General features: G+C 43.3%; 1 protein-coding gene across 14 annotated transcripts in view; it reads right to left on the reverse strand.

Annotated features, from left to right (window-relative positions):
• The window catches only part of PTPRT (protein tyrosine phosphatase receptor type T), a 432724-nt gene that overhangs the window by 31567 nt on the left and 381147 nt on the right, over nt 1–20010 (reverse strand). For all 14 annotated transcript variants that reach the window (XM_050313539.1, XM_050313547.1, XM_050313541.1 and 11 more), the window contains 2 exons: nt 12545–12732; nt 6533–6620 (listed from right to left, as the gene is read on the reverse strand). In XM_050313539.1, the coding sequence (XP_050169496.1) occupies nt 6533–6620; nt 12545–12732 (276 nt within the window). The remainder of the gene's footprint in view (nt 1–6532; nt 6621–12544; nt 12733–20010) is intronic.

Here is a 20010-nt window from a genome sequence, read left to right on the forward strand (position 1 = left end):
TAATGTTCAGCAGCACTTTGCAAAATACAGGCCCAAGCACGATTTACATTCAATTAAAAGGAATCATAGCAATGAAACATAAAAATACGAGGTGTCATTCTGCAGCAACTCAGTCAAAAAGGGTTTTGGTCGTGACTTAATTAAATGTAGAATCAGATAATAATTGTGAAGACAGATGTTTGGGCAGCTCTGAAACCCAAGACTTGGATATATAATAAATATTCATTCGGTTGTGTAAAGGAATGGTCCTACTCTGTTCGTTCTTTGGGTGAGATTTATGCACCTGAAAAATACAACCTCGTCGCTGTGTTTATGGAATCCCATATTTGCATTCAGAGGAGGTTAGGCAGGTGAATCCATCAGAAGCTCTGTTATATTTGTATTAATAAATATAACCTTTGTGTAGACACGGGGAAGTGAGTACATTTCTCAGAGTGCTGATGTTCCCAATTACCTGCGCTCAAGGCAACTGCACGAGGAGCTGCAGTAAATCATGTGCTTAGACAGACAACAAAAGAATTTATACTTAGAGCAATTCACACAGACAGACAAAGAGCTGATTAAACTGGACATCTGGATGAAATACAGAAAAACTCCCGCAGACAGTTTCACACTTGCAATTCAGGGCAGCAAACTGAGCTTGTTGAGAGTCACAGGGAACAACAGCAAAGAAAAATAAACCCTGGAGGTGATGGCTGGGAGGGGAAACATTTACTGACTCGATGCCACAAGAGAACAACGTTATGGAAGTGTCAACTTACTGCAGCTAAAAATGAGACCAAAAATGCCCCTCATGACAAGTGAAAAGAATCTCAGGTTGATTTCTTGGAGTGAGACAAAGACAATGTCCATGCACAGGGTGTAGCTCAAGTGCTCCAAATAACCCTCGAGGAAGGACCTGCCTCTCTTCATTTAATAGAGACAAACTCCAAAATTAAGTTTCAGCTCTTTGAGCCACTGTTTAGACAGAAACTGAAACCAGGCAGGATGAATATCTCCAGAGGGAGCTGAGTGGGGAAGACCTGAGAAGCAGACTGAGAAGCTTTAGGCATTTCAGACAATTATAGGTAATTATGGATAAAGGAAAGAAGCTCCACAGGTGCAAAAAAGTGTTGTTGGTTTGGGGTTTTCTTAAGCCAAATAAGGGAATCATAAAGGATGAAGAAATGATCATTTGAAAATTAAAGCTATTTATCAAAAAAAAAAAAAAGACATTCAGGTCCAATCATATTTTGGGACCAAATGAGCAATACTTTGCTTTGGAAGGAAAGAATTCAAAATATTTCATTGCATATTTTACAAAAATGAGATTAGCTCCTGAGGGAGATTTATTGCTCTTACAAGTGAGAACAGTGCAGCAGGAAAAAAAAAATCTGTGTATATGCTAAGCACACAAAATATTAATGATATCTTAATGGTGTCTTTAACCTTGTTCAGAAGTTTAGGAGCAGAGTCTGGATAAAACTTCATAAAATAACTCACCTTGTAAACCTCTTCTTTCCATAAAAACCTTTGGTATCTGGCTTTCCTTTTTTTTTTTTTAAGGCAAATTGTCATGCTCTTAGCAGCAAAAATCGTAGGGGTTTTTGCCTACAGATTTTAAAGGCCTTTTTAAAGAACAGCAAATGTCTTCATTATATCTTCTCCCAATGGTTAAAACTTATTTCTGATTCTGTACTTTATTCACTGGACTACACTAGACAAGGTGACCACTTCTTTGTCACACTGCAACGAAAGGTTCACTCAACTCTTCATTAAATTTATCAGACATCATATCCCCAAGTGCTACAAATGGACTCTAAGAAACTTTAAAAATGGAGGGAGAAACAGAACAAAAAATTGCATTCAGGAACCACAGAAATTGGAAATAAGCTTTAACAAATGTATAAATAATTTTATTTCTCCCTGTTTACCATAGTCTGTATGCAAGTTAGCAGAACTCTAAATTTATATGAAGAGTGCTTTGACTGAAAATTGGTCTTAAAACAGATTTCAAAAATGACAAGAATTTCAGTGAAAAGCACGGTGATCCCATTTTAGCACAAAATTGTCACCATTTTAAACTTCTGTCAAAATTCCCATTAGTGATCACTTGAAATATCATGGCAATTTCTCCCCATCTCATTTTGACACCAGCACTGGATTAATCTCACACAACTTTCGCCATCTAAATATTACTCAGCTCGTCTAAATTGGCTGTCAAGGTTCCCCACAGTCAAGGGAGAAATCCAGACGTCTTTTAAAATTACTCAACCCAGTTTCTGGTACAAAAGGATGATTTGCCCTCTCAAGGACACACTGTCCTCCTCTTTTTTCCCCCACTGATCCTGGACTGTGCCTGGAGAGCTGGGTAAGGTGAGGTGGGATAAATCCCATCCTCTCAGGGATCATAAGTCATGGACACTGCACAGACATGCAAGAGTTTAGGCACTACAGGAGAAAGCATGGAATAAAAATGCTTGGAAGATGAAAGATTTCTGTTCTAAATCCAAAATATTGACATGTGAGGCCCTGGCACAGGTTGCCCAGAGAAGCTGTGGCTGCCCCATCCCTGGAAGTGTCCAAGGCCAGGTTGGACGGGGCTTGGAGCAACCTGGGCTAGTGGAAGGTGTCCCTGCCCATGGCAGGGGGTGGAACAAGATGAACTTTTAAGTTCCCTCCCAACCCAAACCATGCTGTGATTCTGTGTAGGGTTTTCAGTGCACTGCCCCTGCATGTCAGCTGAAAGCTCCTTTAATCTCTCTCTTGTTCATCTCTTCCACCAAAAAATTCTCTGATTAATTCACAGTCTTCCAGCCCAAACCATATGGCAGTCAGAGCACGAGGGAAATAAAGCAAATTTCTCTACTGTCCTTTGTCATCAACTCAATAGTTTTTAGTGGAACACCACAAGACTTTAAACCCAGGGTGGCTCAGTGGGGAAGACAAAGGGCCATGAAGTGCTCTCCTATGAGCTGAAGCAAAACACAATCCTATGTCTTTGCATCCTCAGCTCTCATCTGAGAGTTTTTACTCCCCTAAAATATAAAAGCTCTAAATCTGACCAAGATGGGAAGAAATCAAACAGTACCAATGCTCTTATATGGCTTCTGGGTATTTTCTCTTCTATGGAATAGATTCAGCTCAACCCACAAAAGCTCAGCATCCCTCCACTAACAACCACTTTCTGATGACTTTGAAGGCCTCAATATCTAGGCCCTAGAGCAGATTTAAATCATTTTGCTTCAGCACACAGATGGATACACAGCCTTGCCCCCTAAAGACAAACCCTGCATCTCCACAGTTGTCTTTGTGTTTACAAGAGCAAAGCTCGTGGACTCAGTTGATATAACAAAAGGTTTGAGTAGGGCAGCTTATCCCAGCATGGTAGGTCTGGGCCATTGCAGTGCATCTTCCCACCAGCCACAGTGGATTTCTGTGGTCATACAGATCCCAGATCCACTGCTCAGCTCTTACACTTTTCCAAAAACACACCAGTGTTGTGGAAGGCAACCCTGAAAATCTGGGATTTAAAGCATGGCAGAGTTTAGAGTTCTCTTGCCTCTCCTCTCCATGAGCAGATTAGCTCTGAGATTGGTTTGCAAATGAAGAAGAGCAGGTGTTGGGGCTGACAGCACGATGTGGGTTTTCAGAGAGAGGCAGGATGTTAATCCAGCCCTGGGAGAGCAGTGAGCCGAGTAAAACAGTCCTGTAACTGTGCTATTACCCAGAAGGCCAGGAAGACAAGATCTAATCTGCTGTGATTCACTGAGCAGTGCTACTTATTGCAAGGGCTTACAAACCCCCATTTTAACACCAGTCTCTGAAGCAGTTACAGAAGTTAGATCAAAACCTGACTTTGCAGTTCACTCCCCAAAAGGCAGGGGATACACCTTGTTCCAGGAGTGATAAAACAGCAATGGTGGTTAAATAAATAATGTTAATTGCTATCTGCAGCGTTTCACCAAATCAACTGGCAGGAGCAATCAGTGCCTGCTCTGAGTTTCCCCAGCCATTACAATTCCAGCACAACTAAGCAGCTCAGGGTGTAACCATGTTCCCCCCCAGCTCTGCTCAGGCTTTTGCACAGTCTGTACCCAACAGAGCACAATTCATTTTCAGGACATGCCTAGAGGGAACCTCCTTCCTGCTATTCCGAGCTCTGCTTTTGATCCTTTGCTCTGGATCCTGTCACTGCCTTTACTCAGAGATATTGCCCAATGTTGCCCCAGTGTTGCTGGCTCAGCCAGCGACACCGCTGTAATTTCCCAGTGGTTTTACAAAATTATGAATGTTATGCTGCTTCCTGAGGCATCCTCCCTTCATTCTCCCAAGCCTCCTCAACAGAAGCAAGGACTTCACTCCATTTTATCACTATTGCACATTACTAAATTCTCCTTGCTGTCTTTTAGAAGAGCTGTTGTCTCCTCCTCAAACTCTTTGTTCTGATGTCTGAAGTGAAGAAAACCCACTCAGCTTCATTATTCACCTTCAACTTGTCTGCATCCCTCCTCTTTCACTTTGCTTTCCTTATCTGGGCCTTTCCACCCTCTAAACCCCATTCTGAAATATTTCCCAACAGCCCTTCTCACTTGAGCCTCTTTTCTGACATTTTATCCCATGCAGATACTTCTTCCTTAGCACTGATTACATTTTGCATTCCCTTATTCGAGTTCATCACCTCCTATCTGCTCTGCTCCTCTATTTATATTTACAGCTAAAAGGCTCACATCACTCTTCCTTAGACAACAATTCCTATCCCTTTAGATAACACCCCATTTATCTTCCTTGATTTCGCTTCTTAACTTCTCACTGTTCACTTGGAGTTCAACGTTTTCTTTGTGACCACTAAAAGGGATGGTGGCTGTTGCACACAGTCTGGCCTCTTTTCACCTCCACTTTTAAATTATGCCAAGTGCTCCCCCAGGATCACACAGAGGAACAATGTCTTTCACATTTCCTCCCTTATATCACACGATGGCACCTCCACCTTCAACCCAGTGTTTACAGCTGGATGATTCATCTGTCTTAGACTCATTGAATCTCAGTTAATTGTATAGACAGGTAAATTGAGCCTCTGGCTGGAGCTCTCTGCCACGGGAAGCTCACAGGGAGGTGGAGCTTTCAGGCAGCTGAAGTTAAGGGAGACAATTTTCATGCTAATTGTAATACTCCAGTACTGTCACTTCCATTTTCCACACGGAGACAAAAGACTGATGGACTCAGTGACCTGCTCACAACCAGTGCAAAGCCAACAGCAAAGGTGGGATCAGATCAGGGCTCACAAACTTCTGATCTTCATTTCCAGATTTCTTCATCTTTGCCTCAGGGGCTCTGAACTGAGCTGTTCTATACCAGTCCCCCCTGAAAGAACTACATTTCTTTCAAGCCTTAAAAGAGAGGAGATGATCTTTCTTTGCAGTCTAGGTTTAGTTTGGGGTGTGGTTTGGTTTTGTTTGTTTGGTTGTTTTTTGGTTTGTTTGTTTGTTTTTTGGTTTGTTGTTTTTTTTAATTCTTTAGTAAAGTCTATTTGTTCTACAGGAAATATATATTTAACCCGAGGGAAAAAATGCAGTGCAAAATATATCCCTCAGCATGACTTAATTTTGCCTTTATAGTATTCTGTAGATTTATCCAGTCATGAAAATCTATGGCACATTCATTTATATTCTTATTTCCTGTTCTGATGGTCTCAAGCTTGGCTTCTCCAACTTGATGCTGCTCAGCAGCCCTTGAAAAGAATTACTTTTCACACCTCCTCCCTGCAGTCATAAGGAATAATGAAACACTGGGATGAGCTGCCTGGAGAGCCTGTGGAAAGCTCAGACTTGGAGATCAACTTTGGAAGAGGCTTCAGAAATATCTGATAAGAAAGAAGAGAAATTAATCTAATCCTGACTTGGAGAATAAAGCTGACCCAAGTGCCTTTATGGAGTCCTTCCCTGCCCTGCAGTTCTGCAATGTATCAATATTCCAATAACATCAACAATAACTGATCACTGAAAGAAGTAAACAAAGAAGTTTCAGTGCATCTTCAGCTGCCTTATTGAGATTCTGAGGCAGAAGCTGAGCTTGTCCCACCCATCAAACCATCTCTGGGGACAAGCAGCGACTGCTCCACTGGTTCCTGACCAGGAGGAAGGAGAAAATCTGATCTCTGAGCCACATCTAAAAATCTGATCTACCTGCAGCTCCTTTTGTGGCACTGAAAGCTCTGGGATACGTAATAAAACCGGACAGAAAATGGGCATCATCACGTACTGTGAAAATCTCACTAAAGTATTCAGCCCTTAAATCACAAACATGAAGCACAAAGCAAGGCTGATATAAGATGGGTAAAACCCACACAAAGCCATGCAATGATGTTATGCAAAATAATTATAAAACCCCCCATAAAATAGAACAAAGCATGTTCGCCTATAACAAATGGACTGAACCCCTGAACGCTCAGCACTGAAAACCAGATTGCAGTGAGCTCCTCAAACACGCTCCTTCCCACAGCATGCACGTAAAACCTCTCAGGAAGCTCAGTTTAATGTGAATTTACACCTACAGGAGATTATGTTTCCGTATCTGTTCTTATTGCGGTTCTCGTCCTCCTTGGCCGTGTCCCAGGACGCCGTTTGCCCCTCGGGGAGTGCCTGCAAAACAAACAATAGTGGGCTGTTTATAAAGAGCTGCCTTCAGGTGGGTGAAGAGGCTTGAGCAGGACAAAAATAAAGGCACTGAATAATTCAGCAGCTGACCAAGCAAAAGGCTCTTTGAGGAAAGGGTGTCTCCCCTAACACAAAACGTGCAGACCATTTGCATCTCTTGGCTTCTGCCAGCTGAGAATAGTTTTGCTCCTGCTAATTCTCATCTAAAAAGATCAGGGGGATTTGTTTCTGGCTGCACAGTCACAGGTTAACCTCATTTCCCCCTGCAGAACAAGGCTCGTGGAGGTCCCACAGAAATACACCCCTAAGAAAACCCAGCTGGCTGAAACGCAGCGCTCAGCCTTTCACACTGAAGTTGGAAATAGATACAGTGCCTTCACCAATTTCTGTGTTAATAATGGGTGATGCAGTACAATCCAGCAGCTGGTTTACTCTGAGGAAAAATAAAGCAGCTCAGGGTTTTAGATGGTGTGTGAGGAAGAGGGGCAAAAGGAGGTAAAACACGCCAGTGAAGTACGAAAACAAACAGCCATTTTCCTAAAATCTGCTCTTTCAGTTGAGGAAGGATGGGGTAGGGGAAACTGGCAGCACTCAGTGCTACCCTACCTACAGCTTGGCCCTACAACTGCTCTGAACACGCTGGAATGAGCCACTTCCCCCTTGAGACACATGCCAGGGAGGAATTTAAGGCAAAGCCTGGAAAGCAGCAGTTGGCACGGGATGGTGGCTGGAAGATGGTCCTGGGTGAGAAGAACCCCTGAACTGCCTCAATAGTTCTGCCTCCTCCAAGATGTGCTCCCTAACATGATCCTACATCACCAAAACCAACATTATAAATTGTATTATTTCTGCTCCCTGGGGAATTCCGGGGGTCTTATACCCCAATCATTGTAGAATCATATCTGCCTCAGCTAGCAGCTGTGCTAGGAAATGAATTTATATTCATCTTCACAAGCCATCCAGGTCTATTATGTGCCTGAATGCAATAGCAGAGAGGCACAATTAGGATCTACAACACTGACATTACAATTAAACTTAATATGAGCAAACCCCTGGCAGAGCAGATCGCTGTGAATGTCCCCCAGAGGGTTCCAGGACAGCAAATGTCAGGCACTGCAGCATTGCCAGGAGCACTGCTGACAAAGACAGGGACAGCCAGTTCCCATTCAAAAACCCAGGAGAAAGGGTAATAACTCTGTAATTGGGGAGGGCTTTGATCACACATATATATTTCCTTTGCAGACAGTTGTTTCCAAATAGCAGCTCATCTCCCGAGGAAAAACAAACACCCAACCAACAAACCCACACACAACAAAAAAATCCCCCAGTAAAAGAAAAGAGGTGAGGAAGGCCCATTTTCATCTTCAAAGGCTGAGGGAAAAAGGTGTCTTATTTTTCCACTAATATCAAATTACAGCAGGTTGACCAGAGAATGGCAGCAAGGCATGAGGCACCTAATCAGAGCCTGATCTGAAAAGAAAAAGAAATAAAAGAAATAAAAGCAAACCCTTTCTCATGACTTCCACGTGGACTGAGCTATCTTGTCCAGAGAAAACACATTTAGGCCCAATAAATCCCTTTTCAACAAACCATATCCTTTCATGAGATTTGAACATGAAATTCTCCACTGAAATTGATGTTTTTATATTTGCTGATAGAGCCTCCAAAGATTTAAGAGTCTGGGATTTTTCATCTCGTTCAATACCACAGAAATCTCCAGTCTGTGCAGCACAGGCCACCCTTGCAGAGGAGCATCTTCTATCCCTACTTTTATAAACATCAGATGAACAAACTGGGGTAGTTCCATGTACACTGGTTGTACTGCCCAAAGAATTTTCCTACATGATCACTAAAAATGCAGCACCAAGAACTGAAACTGCATTAGAAATAAAGGCAAAAATATCAGTTATAATGGGGCTGCACCCACAAAAAGAGGAGCACACCTAATGCTCTGCTCCTTCAGGTTTTGTTGGTACACTAACTATCTCCATAACTGCAAAAGAGTTACTAATTCTGTTTCTAGCTGCATTATCAGCAATGTTAAATCAGGACAGATCACTCAGGCACTGGTAGTTAATCCATATTTCACAGGAAACGCTCTCCCTTCTTTCTTTGACTTGGTAACAGCAGAATTTCAGCGTTCAAAAAACTATACTTGATTTTTAGGCTTTTTCTACTTCTGAAACTTTCTAAACTCCTTTTAGCTAAGTTTTGTGAAATTTATACTGAAATATCTTCCCACCCGTGGAATTTAGGTTACAGTGAAGCTTTTTAAACTAAATTGATCTAAATTTTAGCTGAAATTACAAGGATAGATCTCTCAGATTCATCTCAATCAAGCTTCCTAAGCACCACGGCCCAAACATGACTGAAGTGTTCCCATTAAATTGAGGCTTACTGCAAGCCAATTTAAATTTCCAATGGATGCATTTAGTTAGTTTGCTGTTTGTTTTTAATTTAAATACGAAAATTTGAATCCTTCATCTGCACTGATCTACCTCAATGCTGCAGTATTGCTGCCAAAGGCAACAACATTCAGTTAAAAGCCTCCCTGTTCATCCCAAATCGTGCCGTGGAGCCCTGGCCCCCTCCCTGCAGTCACTCTCTTCTCAACAGTGGTGGAAAAACTGTTCCCACAACTCTGCTGAGAGCCAGAATTAAAAACTGCATTGGTTAAAAAAAAAAAAAAAATAACCTGAAAAGGTTCATCATAACCTGGATCTGTTCTTTTGACCACAGGAAGATGTGTAGGCAGAAATTAAAGGGTTAAAACCCGGAGGTGACTTCCACGAGCTGAAGAATTTCAATACCAAGATGCTTGAGGAAGGAGCCACAAAATCCAAAATAACTAAACGGTCTCAGTAATGCAGCAGGAGAATGTGCTTTAGTGACATCCTAAATCATAATGGAAAATGAGTTTGGGTAATTAAGCTTATTATCTCCTCAGCCAGTAATTGGTGCTTGCAGTAAGTCTATGGGACTGGTCCCACAGCTCACAACAAATCAGGGCTGATATGTTCTGGAAAAGGAACTGGAGACATTTAAACGAGTCCTGTTTAAATGTTTATGGCTATTCCTAATCCCAAATAGTGCCATCTACACCCCGAGCCGCTGATAAGATTTTTTTTTCCCCTTCTGTTCCACTTGTGCTGAAGAGAAGCAGCAGCCAAAAAAGGTCCAAGTCACACCTTGCCCTCAGGTGCACAGGAAGGCCCAAAATAACCCCCAACCCGGGGAGTGCTGACAGATTCCCACGTTCACACAGTTATCATCCACTTCACACCAGCGCTGACACCTCTTACACAACCACATCCTGCTCCTCATCTCAGCATGGAGCTATCAGAGATGCATGTTGTTGTTTTTTTTTTTTTGGTTGGGATTTTTGTGGTTTTTTTGTTTTGTTTTGTTTTGGTGTTGTTTTTTTTTGTTTTTCCTGGATGCCCTCAGTAAAACACGCTGCCCGTGCCCCACCACGCAGGTGCAGGCAGCCTTTAAACAAATATGGAATGCAATTTCCAGGTTACCGAGCGGAGACGAGAATATACAGAGATAAGAGATTGTCATGTGTGACTGATACGCTCCCTTCAAAGTGATTTTTCATGAGAGTAAAATTATTTGGTAACATGTCACTAAACAGGCTGCAATTTATGCTATCAATTTGCAAAGCAAGTAGAAAATCAGCTCCTTGGAAGAAAAAAAAAAAAAAAGAACATATTTGGAGGCGACAGCGATATTAGCGTCTGAAAACACGTTTTAAAAGAGACATCAAATTCTTTTTAAAGGTTTTTTTATCAGAGCGTTTTTTGCCAAGCCGGGTTTGCAGGCTTTGTGCTCCTGCAGATTCCCAGCTCTCAACCAGCTCAAACCTCCCACCTTCCCGGAGCTTCCTGACATCCTCCCCGCCTTTGCGGCTCTGCTGTTGGGAGCTGAAGTCCCGCCTGCATCCCAAGCTCCAAAGCCCCAATTCCAGCACGGCAAACCGCGGGCAATCACCGCTGATGGAAGGGGGGAACAGCCCGGGGGGTTTGTGAGCTCCCGGCGTTCCCCAGGCTATTCCTCGGAAAGAAAGGAATTATGCAAATCCGTGTAATGTCACCGTCATTATACACGTCTGTAGATGGCACTTCGTGGGGAAAGGCACAACTCGTGGAGCTGAAAGTTGCATTGACATTTTTCATGCTAATGTGCTATTTTGATAATTACCCATGCCAGTGCCAGAAAATTACATATATGCCAGCACCTGTTTTCTTCTTGAGCATCAAGAACTAGATCTTAGGGCATCTGTAACTGGGCTGAATGCAGTTTTGGGTACTGTTCATGGAAATGGGAGGCCGAGGGGGGGGCCTCAGTAAATCTCCTAAGGGAATTATTACCCTTTCTCAATACTAAACACAGTTCTTTATATTGATAGTTTAATTAGCACGCTTGATTATGGGGCAAGAGCGACTAGACCTGGTTAGCATGCAGTTTCCAGAAACACTTGCTATGAAACAGTCTTTGATTCCATCTGATTAAAAAAATGCTCCTGGTGACAACCAGGAAAAGCCTCCCTCTCAATTACAGCAAAGCCCAGCACTGAGGGTACAAACCCCATGGACTCTCACTTGCAGGGTGCAAAAGTGAGCTGTTTTCATTAAGTAACTTATTTTTCACAGCTGTTATGTTATTTTTAAGTAGTTTTAATGCCACTGTGCATATTAATTGCTTATTGCCTTCCCACAGGCTTACTACATTCATTATAATTATCCCTTGCTAGAGCTGAGTCTCACATATGTTTGATGCTATTTCCCTCCTCTGTTTGCTCTGCTTTAAATGTATATTTCTTCTCCAACTCCTCCCCAGTGTTGTGTTTTCTGGTCATTTGGATTATATTCCTGGTCATTCCAGCTTTGGGGGGAAGATGTGGAAGAGAACAAGGGTTGTTTTCATTTTTCCAGCTTACCTTTTACTCCTCTCCTCACACAGATTTGAAAGTGTATTCTGAGCCAGAGGTTTGAGCACACTGGAAAATTCCACCTTCATTTAAGCTGCACAAATTCCTGCCTTTGACTTTACAACTCTGCATTCAGGTCATGGCGCTGTGATTAAATCTGATCAATGGTGAGGGAGTATTTGGAGCTCCCCAAAAGTTCAAGCAAAACCCCTTCCTTTTCCTACAGCTTGGCTTACACTACCCAAGGAAAGCACATCAATAAGGAAGGGACTGTGGCACTCCACGTCCTGCACTGAGTTCAGCACCTGTTAAATATTTACTGTCTGCTCTTTATGGGAGAGAGGGCACATGCTATGGGATGAGCAAAATGTCACCGACTCACTGCTGCAATAAACACCTTGTCTTTGTACCTGAGGGCCACCAAAGGCTGAGAGTGCTGTAAAATCCCGCCCTCATAAACCAAAATAAGAAAGGAAAGGATTAAGAGGGTGAATTAAGAAAAAGAAGCTCTTAAAACACAGTTATCCTCCCTCCCAAGGTTCTGCCCCTCATGGGTGCAACTTCTTGTGAAGAAAGATAACGGACAGGTACCTCCCAAAATGCCAGGCAGTGGAAGGACTGGTTTATTTCCAAGGTCAAGAACACTGGACTTAAAAGAACATTCACCTTCATAGAGTTTCAAACACGGGGCCTGGGGAAAGACACACCCCCTGTTCTTCTCAGGGCTTTTATTATCCCTGGCCCCCCTCTGTGGGGACCTTCAAACATCTCTGCAAGGACTTACCTTTTTCTCACACCAGGGAAAGTTTCTCTGGAATGCAGGAGGAGAAAACATCTAAAACTGTCTCTGGGAAAGGTGCCTCTTCCAGGCAGGAAAGTCTCCCTAAGCGAAATAAGCCCTGATCTCGCCACAAATCTTTCGGGAGGGTCTTCTACCCTTACACTCCTCTGCTCAGTGAGTGAAGGTTCCTCTTACCTCATACTCCTCTTTAAACCCATAGCCCTGTCCCCTCTTCATCTGGGTGATGTGCTGCAGCAGGTCTGCCACGCGGATGGCAGGCTGGAACTGCCCCCGGGGGTAGGACATCTCCACGGGCTCGCAGCTGCGGTACGGGTGGGTCTGGATGGTCAGGGTGGGCTGGGGCATCTCTCCATGGCTGCTGTCTGTTTGAAAGACAGGGAGGCAAAACAAGCTTTCACCACTCTGGTATTTCCAGGCTCATTCTCTGTTTTTAGCTGTTTCTCCACCCCCCGTAGGTTGGGGCAGGCGAAAGGAAGCAAAGAAATAAGTAAGAAACTCACACTATGTAAGTACATATAAATAAGTAAGAAACCAACCAGCCTACATCTGTCTGGAAACTAAATCACACTGGAGTAATTTCTTGTGTCAAGGAGACAAACTGAAAGAGATGGGAACAGTGAACAGCCAGTCAGGCCGCTGAGGACAAAGCACAAGGGTGAGCTCCCCAGAACTCCAACAAAATTACATACCTGTCTTCACAAACCTGCAAAGAGCACAACTGAGAGATACACACAGGTGAGCAAGAGATTCAGGCAGCTTTTGGGGTGCACAGCATGAGATAACTGAAAGGGGCCCAAGTGAGCAGCAAACAAATTATTAGCATTTCAAATAAGCCACATGGGATGCCGGAGGTAAATTAAACTGCTCTGCTAGTTCAGGCCTAAAATTTTATATGCCAATTACAAAGATGGAATATCATCAGAAATAATAAAGCAGCGTAAAAATGTAGTCATCCTGCATGCAGAAATTTAAATTTCAGATGTGTAAACTTAATAGGAAAAGGGTGTTTTTCTGAAAGAAATGGATTTAAAGAAATCTATCACTATGCAGATGGAATTGCAACCTCATATCTCCAGCAAAACTATGTACCCAACAAGATATTCCCAGTGAACTAATAGAAAAGAATTTAAATAATAACTTCAATTACCAAACAATTGATTGTAACAACTTTTAACAACAGGGACTCGGATTAAATGAAAAATTCAGTTTCTCATCTACTAGAGTTGACCAAATTTAAATAGTTGGCCAAATATACCATTGGTTTCTCCTGTGATTACAGGGATCTGAGATGCTCAGGTCCTTCCACACAAACAATTCTTTCTGGTCTTACCCAAAGCCAAGCTTTAGCAAACAAAAAACCTCCCTCCCTCCCTCAGATTGTTGATAAACCCCCCTTAAGCTGGCACACACAGGGCTTGTTCACTGACAAAGAGCTGAAACACCCCCCCTTGTCAGCAACACTGCAGCCGTGTCTTTGAAAGGATAAAGAATAAATAAATCAAATTGCAATTTCAGGGTGATTTTTGTGAGGCAGAAATACGGTCAGAATGCTACTGTAAAAACTGCTCTGCTTGAGAAACCGCTGTGGAGTTGGATCAGGGGCAGTCAGGGCTCCCGTGTCCCTCCTGCAAAGGTGGGCAGGAGCACAGAGCCCTCCTTGGCAGCTGGTGAACCAGTGACATGTCAAAACATGACAAATAACACTTCAGCTGATTTATTGTTAGATTAGGGGGAAGATATGAAGACAGGGATATGCTGTGTTTGGAAGTTGGAGGACTATGAGGAGCAGACAGGAACGCCAGCAGTGGACACTGCTGCTTGATCATCAGTGAGATAAAAACAGCTGGGGGGTGAATTATCACATCCCGCTCTTCTGAAATAAATTAGCACAGTGATCATCTGCTTTGAAGATTAGACTCCTGAATTTAAGGATTTCTAGGTCCCAGGTTCCCTTCAACACAGTCCCATTGCCAGGACACTCAGAGATATACAGGGCTATGGCCCAAGCGAAGCAACCCTCACACACAAACCGCGAATAAATTTGGGATTTAAGGAAGAGTAACATCCAAAGCATTTGTATAATCATCCCTAATGCTCTGACTAATGACAGTGTGAGAACTCTGAACAGAGGGAATTTCAAGGCCTATTAATTCCCCTAGTTGGATTCGCTTTCCCAATGCATCTTTCCTCCCCTATTCCCTATTAACCTCCCGTAATGGGAAGGAGAAGATTTTTATCGCGCACCATTTCCGACAGACGCACTACGCTTAATTTTCCATCATTAGGTTTAATGCAAACCCAATCTCACAATTGGCTTCTCTGAGGAACCTGCAAGTAATGCCACATTTTTATCAGCCCCAATTAAAAAACATGATGAGATCCCTATTCGAGAGGGAGCCTTAAAACTAATGTGTGGTTCTGGAGCTAATACAGGGAGGGCAGAGCGGAGCACAGGCCACCTGTAAAATGTAGCTCAGATCAGCCAGCTCCTTTGCAGGCAATTACTGATTCCTCTCTTCACCAGTCCCTTTAATTCTGCTATACTTGGCTCTCTTCTCAAAGAGATGTATCACAGGGAGACGTGAGAGCCAGGAAAGCGGTGCCTCCTCCTTTCCAGAATGGTTTCTCTCAAAGTAGGTGCTCATGTTATGGGTCTGGAAAAGGAAGAAGGTGCTCAGAAGCAAAGAGGGGTCTGTCTCTGGCCTTTGAGTCTATAGTGACAACTGGTCTCTTTGGTCAGTGAGATAAAAATCGGTACAAACCCCATGGATTGTAGGAACAACTCTTGCAGTATTGTCATAGAGTCACAGAATGGTTTGAGTTGGAAGGGACCTTAAAGATCATCTTGTTCCATGGGCAGGGATACCTTCCACTATCCCAGGTTGCTCCAAACCCCATCCTTGAATGCTTTCAGGGGTGGACAGCTCTTCTGAACAACCTGTGCCAGGGCCTCCCCAGCCTCACAGGGAAGAATGTCAAGTGTGGCCCATAGCATCCCATCTTCTGTGTGCCTCTCACCCAGCCACGTGTTACTGCCTAAAGAAAAGTATCACACAGTCTGGGTCATCCTACACTCAGCCCTGTGACACACAGCTGAAACCAGATCATCACCTCCTCCAGACCTCCATGACAAGCACACCGTGAACATCTTCCAAGCTACCCGTGAGAAAACCCGATCCCAACAACAGCACCAGCTCTGGGCTGCCTGCTGTTGCCACCAGCATTTCATCTGGGCAAAGGGAAGTGCACAGGTGCTTTTAGGGAGACAAACTGCCCTGTGAGAGGCCAGCCTGGAGTTTACATGTTGTGCTGCTAAGGTCTGATGCAAGCAACATATTGTTCCTCCTCCATCTCATCAGCCCGTGGGTCTGGAGCTAAGTGTGGTTAATGAGGTGCTCAGCAAGGCACTGGTACCCTCTCCAAGACGGGCTGTTCACAGCAGTTCTGCGAGCAACTCACATTGCTGGTAGGAGGGGAGGGAGCAGCAAAGTGATCTCTCACTAGGACAGTCAACCCAAAGAGTCTTTAGAGGGCTGGCAGAGGGGCTCTGCTTTTCCTGCAGGTTGCAGCTCTAAAACCACATCTCATTCCTTTCGGCACAATTAGTACTGGAAAAGACAACAACAGATACCAGCAAAGTCAGGCTTGTACTTTAATTGTTGCACTAAAGGCAAGTCAAAGCAATTTTCCACTGTCCCTTTCCTCTGTCAGCTTCTCACAAACATGTCCCTAGTCCCTTGCAGAAGAGGATGACTTTGCAGGACAAATTGACCAAGACTTTTCACTGAATTTTTGGCAGTGCCTCTAAAGCACGTGTGCCTTCCATGAGTTTTCAGTCAGAAAAGCAAGAAAACAGCGCTTTTTTTTGTGGGAAAGTTGCACAAAATAACTCAAATGTTCAGAAATTACTAAACACACAGAATCATGCATCAGGGTTTTCTGGATTATACTTCATATGCACATTGTATTTCTAGTCACATGTCCTCATATTTGTGACAGGAATACACACTATCATATTTCATTGCATACCAAAGATGGAGTACAGTTCCAAAAAAACGATCCAAATTAAAACATTTTAAGATGTGGTGATTCCATTCTGACCCCAAAAGTTGTGGCAATGGTTAATTACCCTTGCTGTCTAAACATTTCCTAATTGCAATCTGATTTTGCTTAGCTTCGATTGCAGGCACTGAATCTTATTATACCTTCTGTTAGATTAAAGAGCCCTCTGAGCATTTGAAATCCTGACCCACGCAGGCACTGATCAAATCACTTCTTCAGATCCTCTTTGATAAAGTAAATCAATTGAGAGCTTCTGAAGTCTCATTAGGGCAGGCTGCTCAGGGTCCTGGTTCCTTCCTAGAACTGTTTCCAATTTTCCACAGTTCCTTTTTGTGCAGCTGTAAATGAGACAGGTGTTCTGCACGTTGCTGGAAACACGCTCGTTATGAGGGGATCATTCCTAGTATTAGCAGCTTGTGATAGCAAGGGCTGTTACCCTTGTTTGTTAACCCTTTTCAGGGCAATACTCTTACTCCCCACACTACGGTGTCCTTTGCCAGCTCAGATGTTTTTGATTTCTGGAAGCTGGCACTTTCATGATTCCCCATCCCTGGAAGTGTTCAAGGCCAGGATGGATGGGATTTGGAGCAACCTGGTCTAGTGGAAGGTGTGTGTCCCTGCCCATGGCAGGGGGTGGAATGAGATGACCTCTGAGGTTCCTTCCAGCCCAAACCATTCTGTGATCAGCCTAAGAGTTCACAGAACACCCTGAATTTTTGTAGAAGACATTAAATTAATGATTCACTGGCTCTCACATAACCAGTCTGATTGGGAGACTTTTCAGGCATCTCAGCTTAGGTGTTTACTGCGTAACTGCAGATGATTAAATTTAACAATGTTGACTTCACCTATTTGTAAACTCTCCCTGCTTATGAAATGGTGCTTTTTGTGACTCTGTTCGCTGGAGAAAATAATCATGAACTTGCTGAACTCAACTCTGAGGTCTTATTTTGCCAAAAGAAACAGAACAGAGTACAGCATGCAGGGGGGAGCTGGAGCAGAGGTCAGTGAGGTGGAATCTTCCCCCATTTGATGAGCAACCCTGAGGGTGAGATACTATTGCCTGCCTACTGCTGCAACACCATTTTGTATTATACACCTTTGTGCTACCCAGACAGGGGAAATAAATATGTTTCTCTCCACAGAAAAAACGATAAACTTCTCCACAGATGTCACAGATAAGATGAAGAGCAGCTGAGAAATTAGATTCCCAGTCTCAAAGTGACTCTGTGTGATCAGAGCCCTGTGCAATATCCCAGTAAGGCTGCTGGGAGGGGACCTGCTCCTCCAGAGCACCTTTGGGGATTAAAGCTTTAGATGCTTTTGTAGTTATCTTGTTTTGCAAACACAGTTAGAGAAATGGATATCTGGACACAGAGTATGATGTTGCCTCCTGATCAGAAAACCAACCTATGCCTCAGACAACTAAAAGTAAAGCTGAACTGATGTGTCATCTTCTATACATGGAGAAGTTTCTTTCAAAACTTCTGCTTTAATAACCACAAATTCCTTCTGTGTCTGAAACGACAGGCCAATCATCTCTGCTTGTATTTTTATTCTCTTAACCTTGGCAAGTGATAAGATGTGGTAAGACGTCCTTTGCACAAAATAAATTATGTTTTGAGTGGTGTTTGTGATGGATTTAATTACACAGAGAGCCAGTCTCTCTATAGTGGGGTAAAGGTTGTCATCTTGACATCTCCTGAGGATGACTCCAGCATGGCTGATACCTCCTGCCCTTACACCAGGGACACGGTGCAAGCTGGAAAAAAATAATTTGCTTTTTTGTGTGCATCAAGGCTTTGTTATATGATAAATATCCAGCTGTAATGTACTATCTACAACACCAACAGTGCTACGGCAAACCAGAGTCAAAACATCACTTATCAAATGATATCAACTGAGCTATGAAAAGCCTTAACAAAAAGCCTTCTGACAGCAGGCTTGACAGAGAACAGAGGATGCACCTTCCATTTCAAATGCTATGAAGAAGCCACATATCCATAATTTTTTTTTTTAAAAAAGTAATTTTCCCCAGGTCCTGGAGATTTTTCAGAATTGCTGGGTTAACACCTTATGCAAGAGCATTCTAATTGTATAAAAACTATTCCACACCTTTTCTTCATCAGTTAGCTTAGAAAAACAAAATCCTGTTAAAGACACGAAGTTGCTTTGGTGAGGTGGGCAAAGATTTGGGTACAAGGGTAACTGCAGCTCCTCAGCTGTGTGGACCTTGCCAAGTCAAATCTCTCTTTGCCTCCTCGGTGAGAAGAAGATGCCAGACTTGCCCACGTTTCAGAGCAATTCATTAGTTACAGCTGAAAAACTATTGGCAGCTTCAAAACACCACATGAAACTAGAAGTCATTAATGGCTGGAAAAGAGAGTTTTCCAAACCACCTGATGTTCTGCAGGCAGCAAGAAATGTTAAGAGAAGTTCAGCTCAGGGGTCCCTACAAGGGTCTGCCCCTTCATTGCACCTTCTGCTGCCAACCTTAGCACAGTGAAATGATGGGAAAAGCTCTCCCACAGATCCTTGCTAGAGGCTGACATGGCCAGGGAGGTTGCAGATACAACTGAACAGGTCAGGCTGTTGATTTCTGAGCTTCCACTGCATGAAAAATATCTCATAATTAAAAGAACCAGTAATGCTGCTACTGCAGTAATATTGGCTTCTTAACATCTCTGAGTTCTTCAAACCAGGTTGTGGTATACCCACAGCAAACTGGTTAAGAATGGACAAAGCCCATCCAAGCTACGTAAGAGTGAAATCCAGGGAAAATTTCTCTGCCTTTCTAAGCACAAGCCAGTTTTTGTGTGAGACTTCGTGACAAACCAGCTGTTTCTGCTTGTTCTGCCCATCTGCAAGGAGCTACAGGGCACTGCAGTCCCCATCCTCTCTGAAGGGCAGCAACTCCTGTTGTGAGGATCCTCATGAGAAGCTGAAATGAGAGCAAGGCTAAATGACCTCACACTGCTGGGAGGTGACAATGGATGCAAGGGAAAGACATGCTGGTTCCCTTGAAGAGACTGCACTGATCAGATCTCCTGAACATCCCCAAGAGCTACTGGCCATGAACACTTTCCTCCAAAAACAACCTCTCAGGTTGTGCTCCCTCCTCTCCAGGTGGACATCTACCTCTTTTATTTCTCAGTGTCAGATATTGAGTTCTCTAGCGAAGGTGTTTGTGCAAAACGTTTAAAATCCAGAGTTGTCCAGGACTGGAAGAGAAAATGACATCACTAGGAACATGCATTACATAAAAAAGGATTAATCAAGCATGGGATAGATAGGGCAGAGGCAAAACCAAAATCCCCTGGATCTTACTATCAACCAATCTTGTTCCAGCCAAGCCTAGGGAGTCATCTACTACTCCAGACACAGAACATTTATGTGCAGAATGTACAACAGATGGGAACAAACAGTACTGAACTGCAGGCAGAGCCCAGAGATGGATATTGGTAGTGGGATGACTGATGTCCCTTTTAAGATATCTTTCTCTTTCCTGGGAATGAATATTAATAAACATCAAAAATTAAACTTATTTTGCTCATACAGCAACATCCAACGTCTGATGA

Source organism: Myiozetetes cayanensis, unplaced genomic scaffold (assembly GCF_022539395.1).
Source record: "Myiozetetes cayanensis isolate MyiCay16 unplaced genomic scaffold, myiCay2020 scf19, whole genome shotgun sequence".
In the NCBI taxonomy this organism is placed as follows: Eukaryota; Metazoa; Chordata; class Aves; order Passeriformes; family Tyrannidae; genus Myiozetetes; species Myiozetetes cayanensis.